The sequence below is a fragment of the Mucor velutinosus genome (assembly GCF_035048745.1).
Source record: "Mucor velutinosus strain NIH1002 chromosome Unknown tig00001540, whole genome shotgun sequence".
In the NCBI taxonomy this organism is placed as follows: domain Eukaryota; kingdom Fungi; phylum Mucoromycota; class Mucoromycetes; order Mucorales; family Mucoraceae; genus Mucor; species Mucor velutinosus.
In genome coordinates, this window is record NW_027041893.1 from 285,638 (window position 1) to 299,977 (window position 14,340).

The window sequence follows — 14,340 nt, forward strand, 5'->3', positions numbered from 1 at the left end:
TTTCACTTGAGAACCCTTCATATTATCTGTGTATCTGATTCTTATGTGATGTTCTACATCCATATACACGTAGCCACTTCATATACGGATAAGCAGCATACTGGTATCTCCCCTTTCTACTCCATAGTTTTCTTAATACAGCAAAATCTGAGTGCATTTGAGCTGCGCTCAAGACTGTTTTAGCTCGTCAGAATAGCACCAAACAGTTCCTTTCATTTGGCAGTTACTTTCTGACACTTTTGCTCAACTTTTTGGGGATCAAAAAAAACATGGCCAAAAATCGACCAAAAAGCATGAGGTACCCCTCATGGTTTTCATCGAAAATCAAACGATCGCGTTTTTGACCTTGAAAATGAAGGCTTTTACTATGGTACATATTAATTCAAAATGTTTCTATCGATCTAAAGTAAACCCTGAAATCATCTTTATGGGACTTTGATATGTAAAGTTTCAAGATTTTGGCCAGAAACCTTTTTTCATGCTTTCTTAAATTGCTCAATAAGTTTATTCAAAACATTCACCTTACTTGGTACCATTGGATGCGCCTTGAAATGCACTCGAAGAAAGCTTAAAGGCGCATAAGATGATCAACATATTTTTTATAATCGAATCTGCTAAAATAACTCAATCGAGTTGAAAATCATCGGGGTTTGACCAATCTGAAACAGACAAATAGTCTGGGTTTGAATTAATTTTTGGCTGGTGGGGCCAGCCGGCAAACGCAATGCCCTTTTCAACATGAAGGCGATAGAGTAATAGATGCTTTTGAAGCGAATGGAAAGTAAGTGGCAAGTTACATAGCACTATCGTTATCCATGCTATTTTTTCTTCATTCTATATTTAATAACGCCAGTCTATCAAAATACTTGTTAATTAGGGTACCTTTTTTATTTTCGAGATTTTGAAAGTGTGTCGAGACCATAAATTTATTACGTTACGATGAACATTTCGACTCTTCGATTGGTTTCCTGACCTACGCTGAACTTTGATGGAGACCTGCTTAGAATAACGAAATATAGACAGAGGAAATACCATTATAACCGAGTATATTTATTAAGTTATTCCGAGATTGAATGAGAATTAAAAATAGAGTAAATTTTGAAGGTATTTATAGTTTGTTTGACAGTACCGCAGCAATAGGACCTTGATCTTGAAGCGGGATAATTGTATAAGCCTTGAACCAGTTAATGAGGAGGATGTGCTGCATAAAAGCACATAGACCACCAGCCAGGGACAGGCAACAGAGATGATCTAGGAGAGAATTGAAACCCACTTTCAGGGACGAAAGATCATAGGTTACCACACTCTAGGAACCAGAATATAGATTAGCCATTTGATGGCATCACCCATGTTCCTTTGTGCTGCTTGAATAAAGAACTCTCAATTTATTACGCATCTCTACTCGTTCTCAAGTCTTCTCATGTATCATACAACGTATAATATATTTGCCTCTCAGAGTTGATCTATATCCTAAACAGATGTGTCATCTGGCTATGTATAAATCGAGAGATCTCAGAATTCTACGCATTTTCTCATAAGATTATGCTCAATCCTTATCACGTATCATACGTTGTATGATTCATTTGCCCCTCAGGCACAATCTATATCATAAACAATAGCAATATATGAGATCAAAACGTGTTGGAAACTAATGATACACGACAACTATTACGCATGGCTTCTGGTAATGCAAAAAACTAGTATCTAGCGTACTGCTCTGCCTATATAACTTTCTCCACCTCATAAATATATAAGACATCCCACCCATAAATCTGTTCAAAGAATGCTAAATTAAATGATTACATCTTATTTAAATTTAGAATAGAGAAAGGTATAAATTGTGTCTATTTCTGAATCATTTTATTAGAAACATAAAATCACGATAAAGGTCAAATAAATAGGACATCAACTAGTTGTAACCCTTCGTCGTTTCAACCCCTGAGCCAATCAAATCGCTTGAAAACTCCGCTGACCTAAAAAAAAATTTGCGAGGGTTTCCCCCTGTTTTGATGTGAGGCAAAATTTTAAGCGCCGCTATAATAGCAATATAGCCGCTGCTATCATCAAACTTCCCCCAGGCGCTAGAGCATGCCTTACTTACATCACCTAGCTTTAAATTCTGGCATTGAGACCCTCAATCATCACTAAAGTAAGTAGTGATAACCAAGTGAAGGCAGCCTATCTACCTCCTAGCCTTGGATAGAGTCTTGTTGAGCTTCAGGGATAAGCACATCCACACAACGTAAACAAAAAGGTATGCTTCAAAGAAACATAATAAAAGAAAAGAAAGTACAGAAAAGAACATACTACTATAGGAGTATAGCAGTACGTAGGCAAAAAAAGGGATACTCACACAAAGTGAGTACTCAAAAGAAAAGTATAACAAGTACAACATCAGAGACGTTCAAAACAGCTCGTTGTTGTTGCAACAAAAATGCATACATGAGCAACATGCATGGTAATAGTCGGATGTAAAGCAACACGACCAACAAAAGAAGAAGAAAAACGCAACAAAGCAAACATCATGAATGCATTATCATGAGAAAAGAAGCAATAATACAAACGTTCAAAGAAGTTTTATATCATTGCGATCAGAAGAAAGAAGATACTTACCACTTGCCATCACCATAGATAGACCAGAGGATACGCAATCACCGAATATAGACCAGAGAACCAGCATACACCGAACACAGTAGACCATGAAAGACCATAATAGCAACAGTAGTAGCAACACCAGCACCATAAACAAACCAAAGAACGAGCGACACCAGAGAACGAGCATGCACCAAACACTGTAGACCAGAAAAGACCATATTAGCAGTAGCAGTAGTAGCAACACCAGCACCATAGACAAACCAAAGAACGAGCGACACCAGAGAACGAGCATGATGCACCAAACACTGTAGACTAGAAAAGACCATATTAGCAGTAGCAGTAGTAGCAACACCAGCACCATAGACAAACCAAAGTACGAACGCCACCAGAAGAGACCAGGCAAAGACCAAAGAAGCAGACAGAAGAGATGGCAGAGAAGTATTGGCAGCAGTATTCATTCAAACAAGCAAGAAATTATTTAAACCTAATAAACAAGCTTAATTATTAGTGTTAGTCCTACGCCTTCCAGTGCTCGTTATCGAATGGTACCTACTGTATTCCATTCCAAAGAAGCATTATCAAGTTCATCCAACAGTACAAGACAGAGGTGTTGTGCCAGAAGGGCTACAACTGTCTATAAAGATTAAGGTATTCTTGATGGGTAGATATGTCTGTGTTGTGCAACAACATGGACAAGCTATGATAAGTGAAGTGCATCTCAGCTATCTAAATACTGAGGTTCACCAGATGTGATAAGCGTTGTACAAGATAAATTGCTACTTTGGCATTCAGAACTTAGTATAAATAGAATAACTCTTGTCTTCATCAATAAATCATTAGTTTTTGTGTCTGATCTTATTCAAATAAGTCTTTTCTTGTTTTTATAATATTGAACATTTTTTATAAGCTACAAATAATAATCCTTTTATTCTTTGTGCTTAACATTTTTTAAGATCGTGTAAATCAGAATCTTCCAGATTTTAACCTACCTATCTAATTTAAACCAAAAATATGACTATGAATGATTCTACTGTGTCTCCTGCAGAACAGAACAAGAGTTCAGATGTTCAAGCTGTTGGAAGCGAGCTTTCGTACGGAGGAGCTGTAGAGCGACTTCGTCAGGAGGTTCATGGGTTGATCGCTGAAGTTGCGAACAGTGGGGACAAGTCGGACGAAGAGGTCGACGCTTTGAAGGCTGCCCTGTCAAAGAAGTGCTCTAACTTGGAGGCTATAGAGAAAGCTCTCTCTATGGTCACACCTAACCAGAGTCCTTCCCAAGTAACAGTGGTTAGTCAAGGTGCGGCTAATAGTTCAACTGTACCTGATGATCTTCCTTTGTTCCAATGGTTTGGACGTGTCAAAGATGAAAAAAAGGAAGTTTTTGCCAACATTGAGGAGTGTTGTCGCCGGTTTTCCGATAAGTTGAGCAGTTGCACGCTTGATCTTGATGAACACTGGTATCGTTTGCTTCCTCCTTGTCTTCCCGGCGATCTTCGCAATTGGCTTGATGAGTTTGTGAAAGCATCTGCGGGTATAGCTCAGCTGGGAGAGCGTTAGACTGAAGATCTAAAGGTCAGAGTGGTAGATCAAACAGGTCTTAAATGGCTACTAGCATGATGGGATCAAGTCTTTTCCTTACATTTTTGTCCTATGAAAGGTTTTTACACAAGGTTTTTACTGACTGATCTCGGATGCAGTGTCATTTGGTAATTATTTATTGGAAAGTGCTTTATGTGCTATATTGTCATGATGTTTTGTAATCTGGGATTACGAAATGTCCACAAGAAGTACCTGAATCTGGGGGGGCAATGTTGTGCCAGAAGGGCTACAACTGTCTATAAAGATTAAGGTATTCTTGATGGGTAGATATGTCTGTGTTGTGCAACAACATGGACAAGCTATGATAAGTGAAGTGCATCTCAGCTATCTAAATACTGAGGTTCACCAGATGTGATAAGCGTTGTACAAGATAAATTGCTACTTTGGCATTCAGAACTTAGTATAAATAGAATAACTCTTGTCTTCATCAATAAATCATTAGTTTTTGTGTCTGATCTTATTCAAATAAGTCTTTTCTTGTTTTTATAATATTGAACATTTTTTATAAGCTACAAATAATAATCCTTTTATTCTTTGTGCTTAACAAGAGGTATCGGATGCTAGAGTGTTATTATCAATCAAACGGTGTCCAAAATCACCATGGCTTGATGCTAAAACGCGTTTTGCAAAAAGAGTAAAAACGAGGGTATGGAAAAATGAGAGAGCACCCTATCCGACGTCATAACCAGTAGATTTAGTCCCAGTCTTGTACCGTAGCAGCCGTAATTGCGGCAATTTAATTTGAAATTGTGCAGTGATATTTTCGTGTTCAAAATTGACTTGATCTCACATCATTTAAACGTTTTTGCTAAATTTGACTATGAAAACTATCGTTATCACACCCAACTTTCTAACACATCTCTAGAGAAATAAAGAAGCCGCATCGAATGGTGTTAATTACATCTAGCTTATAGACCGAGAATAATGAGCAATTTGCAGAAATATGAAAATAGGTTTTCTGTAATTATGTTAAAATTTAGCATATTAAAGTCTCATAGAAAGAGTTTCCAGTGTTGCGTTTTATTTTTACGATCAATTTGATCTAATATGTATTATAGAAAAAGTCTTCACTTTTGACGTGAAAAACGCGATCATTTGATTTTCAAGAGTCTTCTCTTGCATATACTCATGGAAAAATGATGATTTTCATGAATTTGCAACGACCGAAAAAAAATTGAGATAAAGCATCAAGAAGTAAAGCGTGGCCAAGAGGAGGCTTGTGGTGCTATTCCAAGCGCTCAAAAAGCTTTGTGGCATGAGTTATTCGTGCATGAAAATGGCTAGATTTGGACAGAATTTGGCCGAAAATAAGGTGCAGTGGGTTGCGTTGCCAGAAGAGTCAGTAAATTGCGTTTTTGTCTGGTGGCCCAGATGTTCTGCATTTTACAGAACTCAATTTTCAAGTAATAGGCGCTGTTATTCCAATTCTAAGACTCAGATCTTGATTTTTGAAATGCGCGATAATAACAGTGACCTTGACACTTGAGCGTCAATAATATTATGCAAGTTTGAAGTTAGTAACTTGCTCGAATTGATTTAGATGCTCATCAGGCTAGCAAAATATATTTGATGGTCGTCCACGACAAAGATACCATATCTAGCAGTAAAATAAGACTTAAAGTCTATTCACAATGTTGGACACTCATAATTCAGGAGAAATGGCTGATACCTGACACGCTGAGTCATTATTGTAATGAAATAGCCACACAAACGCCAGTTGGTTGAAAACCGGAATTCATCAAATATCACTCATTGAAGTTCATGCTATTTGAATCTATTAATAAAGCGCTCAAATGTACATCAACTACCACTTGATGAACATAGTAAAAAAGTAAAGATGCATTCCTATATCACTCATCCTTTGAATGAATCACTCCTGCTCACAGTGTATTTAATCACACCTATGATGGTCGTAATAAGTGATGTTATCTTTATCAAAATAAAATCAATTCAGTAATAACAAGCATATTCAAATATGACAACTATGCCCTGATGCCATAGTAGTTGCATAATATTCCAGATAAAGGGTTCCACACTTCAATAACAAACACCACACTTTAAACTGTCAAGGTTAAATTATAGCATACTATGACGACAGCCCATCCAAGCCCATCAAGGTTATCAAATTGACCCTTCTGACGAGTGCTCTTGCATCGATTACTACTTTGAATCAAACACCAACAGCGTTTGCAAGATATCGCAATAGCAGCACCTATTGCACTCTATCATCACTAATCATATAAGCTAGTTTCAAATGTATAAATACTCTTCTTTTTTTTACTCATTTACAGGATCTTCAGTTCATTTTACGCAAAAGTAAAATACAGTTATTTCTATTGTAGTTTATTATTACTTTATTGCGAAATCCTTTAAATCTGACTTCACTACAGGTATTTCAGAATATGAATAGCTCAGCCTTTATACTACCAGAAAATGAGGGTCCATGTTTTTCTGAGATTGTTCGAGCTCGAAATCAAGCAATTCTCCTAGTAATGACACTGCTTTCTAGCTAAATAAAATGCAAGGTAGCTTTTAAAAGTTAATCTAATGATACTAGTCTCTAGTTCATTGATCCAAGCTTTATAAACTGATTTCTGATAAAATATTATTTTTGTGGTTTTTTGGTTGTTTCTGACGGATTATTACCAGGTTTCTGTTATCAAAACACTACTTGTAGTGGTTACCAGAGTGTAGATCAACAAGATCCTACCGAATGATCTCTGATTCAAAGCTGTAGCATGATTGTATCATAATATATCAACATTTTTGTATCTCAAAAAAATTGTCATTCAAATTTTTGCCTTGTTATCACAGGCGAACTTTGACCAAAAGTCGATGATTCGTACAAGGAAAGTTTTGGTCATATCGCGTAAAGATGCATCATATTTAGATAAAACAAAGACCATTCAATAACTTTACTCGAGATTTATCATGACATGAGAGGTTTAAGTCACAAATGTACGCTCTCTTCATGATTTTGCTCAGAATCGTGTGTTTTACAAACTTAAGCCAGGAAAGCCGTCCAAAGATTCATGTTAAAGCCGTATTAGCCAAGTAATTTGGTGCAGGGTGGAAATCTTCTGCTTTGAATGGTAGTTATGGTGACTCACATTACATATGTTTCAATCCGCATGATTGAAAAATTAGCGCAATTAATATACTATGTAAACAACCTTCATTTCTAACAGGTATTGAACAATAGTAAAAATATCTGTCATTACTACTCCTTACACATTGATTGCAATAAACCTACCACGTAATAGTAATCTTGATACTTCTTGTCCAAGAATATTCACATATCAAAACAAAATAAACTTATAGTCTCTAGACACTCTCAAAGCCTTAAAAGGAAAGAAGTTGATCTTAAAAGTATATTGGTGAACTTTCATTATTAGATAGAAGATTACCAAAGAAAATAGTTTGACTAACGATAGTATTATGTGATTCATCGACTTCTTCCATATGCTTCAAAAGCATCTGTTATTGACTTCATGGTTAAAAGGGCGTTGAGTTTGCCCGCTTGCAGCGCTACCAGTCAGAACTCATTTTAATTCAGACTAATAGTTTGTTCCAGATTGGCGAAATTTCGATGATTTTCGACTTGATTGAACTATTTTGTTGAATTCGATTGTATAAAACCTGATGATCATTCCATGCTTATTCAAGCTTTCTTGGAGCACTTTTTAAGGCGCATCCAATGGTACCAAGTAATGTAAATGTTTTGAATAAACTTATTGAGCAATTTACGAACATATGAAAAGAGGTTTCTGGCCAAAGAGTCGAATTTTTACATATCAGGGTCCCACAAAAATAATTTTATGGGCTACGTTAGATCGATAGAAACATTTTGAATTAGTATATACCATAACAAAAGTCTTCATTATGAAGGCGAAAAACGCGATCGTTTGATTTTTGATGATTTTTTTTTGTATGGATGTTGCTTATCTATTAGTAAATATACGAATATAATAAGAACATCAAATGATGGACAAGTGTATGTAAAAAAGTGACTTTCCATATATAAATCTATTGAAACTACTACTAATATTAATGCTTGAGATCTGACAATCTCATCACTTCAGCACGGATTTTGTTGGTGACATTGTTGGTATCAAAAGGCACTCCTTCGAATGTTAGTAGGAGGTGGAATCTCCATATCATACGAATGGTGGCAGCAAACAGGTCGAAGATTGTAATCTTGATGTCTAAGTTGTAGATGAAGTATTGCTTCAGGTTCAAATTGACTACGGATTGGTATACTTGCTGTGGATTAGCAGCTTTGGGATATCCCAGGAATTGTTCAAAGATGTTGGACCAAATGTCGTTTTTGTGGGGGGCAGCTAACCATGAGATGTTTGGCATCTTCAGTATCATTACAGAGGGTACATTTGTCATCTTCGACGTTCCTCAGGCGTCGAACGAAAAGAGATGATTTACTTGGGCATTGCTTATGGATCATTCTATACCAGACATTTCTCACAGAGTGGTGCATGTTTTGATGATAGAAGTGTTTCCAATGGACTTTGCTGATGGTATGATTGAACTTTCGTCCAACATCAAGGTTGTATATGTCCAGCATAATTGATCTCAAGTCTTTGTTCGTCAATCGAAGCATTGGGTGGTCTTGGTAATTAAGCATAGCAACGAAAGGCTGTAGATCTAGATGAGCCTCCCTGTTTCTTGTATCCGCAAAGGATTTCAATTTGATGTTCCCACAAAGAAGACCTCTTTCTATCTGGTTCCTGATGTTTGATCGCTTGCATTCACTTCTTGACTTTAGCTGCAGAGTACTTGTTTCCTGATCGATGTGGAAGAAGTCGTGAACTTTGCTCTCCCTGATCGAGTCTCTGCTTGTATATCCCATAGCTACTTCCTCATTGTCAAAATCAAGAATTTCCAGCACTGGCAATGACAAGAGTGTCATGATATTTGGTTTGACAGACCAAGCGAGTGAGAGTGGAGAGTGCTTCATACAAGTATCTATTGCCTCGAACATCATGTAATAAGGGTGAAAGCCTCTTAACTGGTTTTTGTATCTAGCCGTTTTGAACAGTATAGGGACTATGTGCGATGGTGAGTCGTGAGACATCTTCAAATAATCCACTAGTAACCTATAAGTGAGACCAGGTATGTTGTTGCTGTTTTCTGTTAGCAAAGCGTTCAGATATTTGAATTGCAGAACCTTTTGTTGCGCCATTATATCAATCAGTCCTAAACCGCCTTGATACCTTGGTAGGAAGAGAGAGTTGCCCTTTAGAGGTGGATACAAGCCAGACATTACAAACTGATAAATGATTGAGGTTATCTTCTTGATTGTGTCTTTGGGCAGGGAAACGATCCGAATGACATGCCATAGTTTGGACAATATCATAGTGTTGGCAATATTCGCTCTGCCGTGCAGTGAGACTTGCCGTGCTGCAAACCTTTCAACAGCAGTAATAATATCACCCAGCAGTTTAGCAATGTATACGTCTCTCTGTTGATTGCAGAGCCAAATTGGATAACCTAGGTATTTTATAAATTCTGTAGACGTAGAATCATACCATTTGATTTTGAGATTGTTTGTTGCATGATCTTGAATTAGGCCACCAGTTTGGCTTGTCATTCTTCCACCATGAAGAGGGAAGGCCACGGACTTGTCGTAGTTGATCTTGGAGCTCGAGGCCTTGTTGTAAGTTCTCCATCTTTCTTACAGATCAAGAAGTTCTGCCCGAGACTTGACGAAAGTCAGGACATCATCCGCATATGCGAGTACTTTCAATGGAGGAGGAGCCACCCAACTGTTTGTTCTCTTGCTTATAGGCTTGACGTGCTGGAGACTATACCCCGAGATAGTTGTACTTTTGGTCACAGATAGCAGAAATGGTTCAATAGCCAAGTTGAACAGCATTGATGATATACTGTCTCCTTGTCTGATGCCGCGTCTTTGCTTGATAGGATCTGTTAAAAAGCCATTGACATTCACGTAAATTGAGTTGTCGAAGAATAACTTGCAGATGCATTGGACAAACTGTTTTGGAAAACCAAACTTCACTAGGACCTTGAATATATACTGGGGATGTACCTTATCGTACGCTTTGGCGTTGTCCAGCATAATCCCAGCACATTCGACAAATTCTTCAGAATTGTTCCATCTTGCTTCACGTGCATTGTCTACAATCACTTTCAATGACATCCCATGGTCTCCAATGTATCTACCTCTCAGGAAACCACTTTGGTGGGGGCCTATAAGGTCACTTGCTACATCTTTAACTCGTGAGTTAAGTAGTCTGGTAAGCACTTTGCAATCAGAGGCTATTAGGGTTATTGGACGGTAGTTGCCAAGGTCAGTCATATCCCCTTTCATTGGTGGCAGCACAATACATAATTCCTGCCAGGATTTTGGGAATTTGCCTAGTGATAAAGCATCGCTGAACACTTGCAGGATAATTGCTTCACAGCTTGGGTTGATAACTAGAAGGTGCAAAATTTCGTAACATATAACATCCAGGCCCGGGCTACTACCATTTGGCGTTCTTCGAGATCCTTGAATGATATTTTCGTAAGGTATGTCTTCAATGATGTCCTGTGAGTCCTCAGCTGGAATTGTTTTGTCGATATATTGTAGCATTCTTTCCACACAATTGAGATCAGTTTCTTCCTCGGTGTATAGGTCTTGGTAAAAGATTTTGGCAGCATCAAGTTTAGTACTAGTTTCCCAGCATTGTTCCCCGGAAGTAGGATGCTTTAGGCTAGAGATTGTTCGCTTGGATGCCTTTTCCGCTAATGTTTGCTTGATGTAACCTGGAGACTTTCCACTCTTCTCGTGCCATCTCTGTCCTGCTCTCAGTCGTTGGACGTCAACTATCTCTTGTTGGAGTTTGGATAGCTCCTTTTCGACAAGAGAAAGCAAAAGATTAAGACAGACGGAGTCATCCCGGTACCTACGTAGCAAATTGTTCCTCTCACTCTGTAGCTTCTTGATTTTAGCTTTCCTCCATGAACAGTGAGCGCGGCTGAAGCTTTGAGTAACTTGCTTAGTTTTCTTCTTAATCAGGTCCCATTTTTCTTGAGCAGATAGGTTAGAATCTAATTTGGCTTCAACGTGGTTAGAGATAGCAGTGTTTAATTTGTTGACGTAGATAGGGTTCTTCGCAAGAAAGGGGTTGGCCCGCCAAACACCTTTACCACAGTTAGTCATGCCGGTAGTGTATGTCTTGGTTAACAAGGCATGGTCTGTCCATTCTTGAGAGAGAAATGTGATTTCACCATCACTCATTTTGAAGAAAGCATCACGGCCTGCAAACATATAGTCTAGCTATTGCCGGCACTGCTGAGGATGCCTGTGCTTTCGCAATCAAATAGCGAATTTGGAATAGCCATTCCTTGACATTTTTTTGTTGATTATAAATCACCTACCTTGTACGCTTCACTTTATCAGGTATCGACTAAAATAGTGTTTCTAACAATAGAGGTAGACATCTGATCTGGAAACCTGATTTTGGATCAGTCGCTATGCTGCAAATAACCGAAACCGCAGTAATACATGAATATGAATTGTATGAAAACTATGCAAAAATCAAATGCACTGGAATTACGAATGTAGATTGATATTAGGGAAGCTTTTTCGGATAGATGCCGCCTATACAAAGTAAATATTTGCTACCTTATTTGTTGGGATGAAACACTCTGCAAGATGTTTTACCAATATGTTTGGGTATTAAATCAGAAGTGGTATTGAATTTATTTGGGAATTGATATTAAGAATTCATACAATATAGTATTCTACTACTATTACAAGATGCATGTATGTATATAATGTATGAAGAAGAAAAGACGTGTAAGGGGACTATAGAATGATAGATGTATACAGATTTGAAGTAAATGTTGAAAAAGAAATATACAGTATAAATAATATAAAATGAATCAAGGCATATGAATATTGCCATTCATCATCAAAGCACTACCACCATTACCACCATGAGAATGTCTTACTTGTTGTAGAATCATTTCCAAATCTCTTATTCTCTGTTGATACTGAACTACATCATTTTGTAGTTTCCTTATTTGCTCAACACTTTTGCGCAGTATGGTACCTTTGTTCATTCGATTTACACCATCGTCAAGGGCATCAGGTAGCAGTGTTCCTAATTCTTGGATTCTATCATTGATATTGTCTCGTCTTCTTCTTTCGACTGTGAAAAATTTAGCAGTAAGTAACATGACAATCATGTTCTTGTTGTAAATCCTTACCTGCATTGTGAGATTCTCTTCTTCTACGTCTCTTTTCCATAATAGCTTGCATACTAACAGAAATACAAACAAATAAATAAAGCGAAAATAGGTACAAAGGTAACAGAGAAGAGTGTTTACTTTGCTTGGGTGGAGTAGTCTTCTGGATTGTAATTAGGATCATCCATCATATCAGTGTTACTCGGAGGAATCACGTTGGAAGATTGCTGTGATGTTGCTACGGAGATCATGTCATCTGAGCCAGCAAAAGAGGAATAGCCATGAAAGCCCATGTTGGAAGGAGCACTACCAGCTACTTGTTTAGTCAACCGACCTTCATTATTACCATTATCGTGATCAAATGTAGAAATTGGATAGTAATTATTATGATGTGGACCATATCCAGCTAAACCACCAATGGCTGAGGCATCTATCTCGGTTGTAGATCGTTTCATTTGTACGGCATACCCGCCAAAATTTGTTTGCTGCTGCTGATGTTGATGATGATTTTGCTGCTGTTTGATAGTTGTTTCATCAAACATGTAGCTATCACTTCCGCTTTGACGGTACAACGAGGATGTGGGCCGAGGCTGGTAATCGCCATGGTTATTGGGTGAATTGGCTAGCTCAGAGTAATCCAGATCAGACAGATTTGGAGAATCTTGCTGCTGTTGGTTTTGATGCTGCTGATGGGTAAACATCAGATGCGCATTATCAAGCATATGTGATGGATCAATGCCCATTGTAGACGAGTCTTTATATCTCATTTGCTGCATATGGTACGTTGTTGGATTTGCAAGACGGCTCTGAGTTTGGCTGCTATTAGCAGTGAATTGCTGATTCATGATTTGAGGTGATGTATGAATGAAAGATGAAAGAAGAAGAAGAAGAAGAAGAAGAAAGAGAGAGACAGAGAAACGCACGGTTTTTATGAGAATTTAGGCGCGCGGGCCAATTGTTATTAAACCCAAAATGAGATGTAACTCAAGGATCGAAAAAGGCATTTAGAATGGGTCATTCATACAAAAAGCAAAATGTACCAGGTAGGACAGAGCAAAAGATTCCCGTTTCAGCTCAACTTAGCCTCAAACGTATGTGAATGAAATGATGAAAAACACAGGTGCTTGGGAGGCAACACCTTGCTCGACTAGGGCAATGATAAGAATATCTTGTTCTACAGCATTTTGCATGGACCAAACCATCATCTATTTGTTGCTGTATACAGACGACATCTGCTGACGATTAAAATAAAAAGCCACGGGGCCATACTTTGCTCCTAAGCAAACATAGATTAGTAGAGTTAGTTCCTGATTCAGCAAAATGTGCATGATTAGCACCCATTCGTAGTTGACGTTTCTTCGAGTTGGAACAGCCAGAAAGACAATTTCCTGCTTTAACATTTGGCATGTAACATGTAATCTCAGATATTCTCGATTTAGCCAAACAGATCAAATAAAGAGTTGCAACATATCAATAAGGACCGACCATCAAATGCTCCTTTTGTTTGATTTTCTTACATGTTGAAACATTCAATAATTAGGCCAATCAAACCTGGTACCTTTTTTTTTTCACTTGTAGTAGTACAAAATGAATTTGATCTCATAATTAACCATATAGACACACAACGGAAACGTAATCCGTCTTACTATGCTCAACATTTAGAATGTTAAAAAACATGGATAACAAACAACTCCTATTTTTAAATTTACAAATGTTGCAAGCTAGGCTGAGGTCAATAGTGTTTCGATCAGGTAATGATGAGATGTCAGGTATCCGTAGAGACACATTTGAATTAACAGACAAGGCAACGAGCGCGTTTTTGAGAAAGAAAGATACTGGCTTCTTGTTGCGAAACGACAGACATTATGTAAGATAGTTGTGGCTATACAGATCCATTCATTTTACACACCAAGACATGTCATGGGTCGCATCTAA

At 37.8% G+C, this 14,340-nt stretch overlaps 3 protein-coding genes across 3 annotated transcripts; 1 reads left to right on the top strand and 2 right to left on the bottom strand.

Moving 5' to 3' along the window:
- Positions 1-2,651: 2,651 nt before the first annotated feature.
- Positions 2,652-3,053, bottom strand: cyp3 (Peptidyl-prolyl cis-trans isomerase-like 1; the record flags this gene model as incomplete). The annotated part of the gene is made up of 1 exon (XM_064823513.1): positions 2,652-3,053. One exon carries the CDS (start codon positions 3,051-3,053, stop codon positions 2,652-2,654), a length of 402 nt encoding a protein of 133 aa, XP_064688338.1.
- A 553-nt stretch (positions 3,054-3,606) lies between these two features.
- PCBD1 (putative pterin-4-alpha-carbinolamine dehydratase) lies at positions 3,607-4,152 on the top strand (the record flags this gene model as incomplete). Its single annotated transcript, XM_064823514.1, has 1 exon — positions 3,607-4,152. The coding sequence occupies one exon, from the start codon at positions 3,607-3,609 to the stop codon at positions 4,150-4,152; it is 546 nt and encodes a 181-aa protein (XP_064688339.1).
- Positions 4,153-8,241: 4,089 nt separating this feature from the next.
- Positions 8,242-13,250, bottom strand: ATC70_004206 (uncharacterized protein; the record flags this gene model as incomplete). Its single annotated transcript, XM_064823515.1, has 6 exons — positions 8,242-8,534; positions 8,632-9,859; positions 9,950-11,418; positions 12,270-12,368; positions 12,427-12,479; positions 12,547-13,250. The coding sequence occupies 6 exons, from the start codon at positions 13,248-13,250 to the stop codon at positions 8,242-8,244; spliced, it is 3,846 nt and encodes a 1,281-aa protein (XP_064688340.1).
- Positions 13,251-14,340: the final 1,090 nt, after the last annotated feature.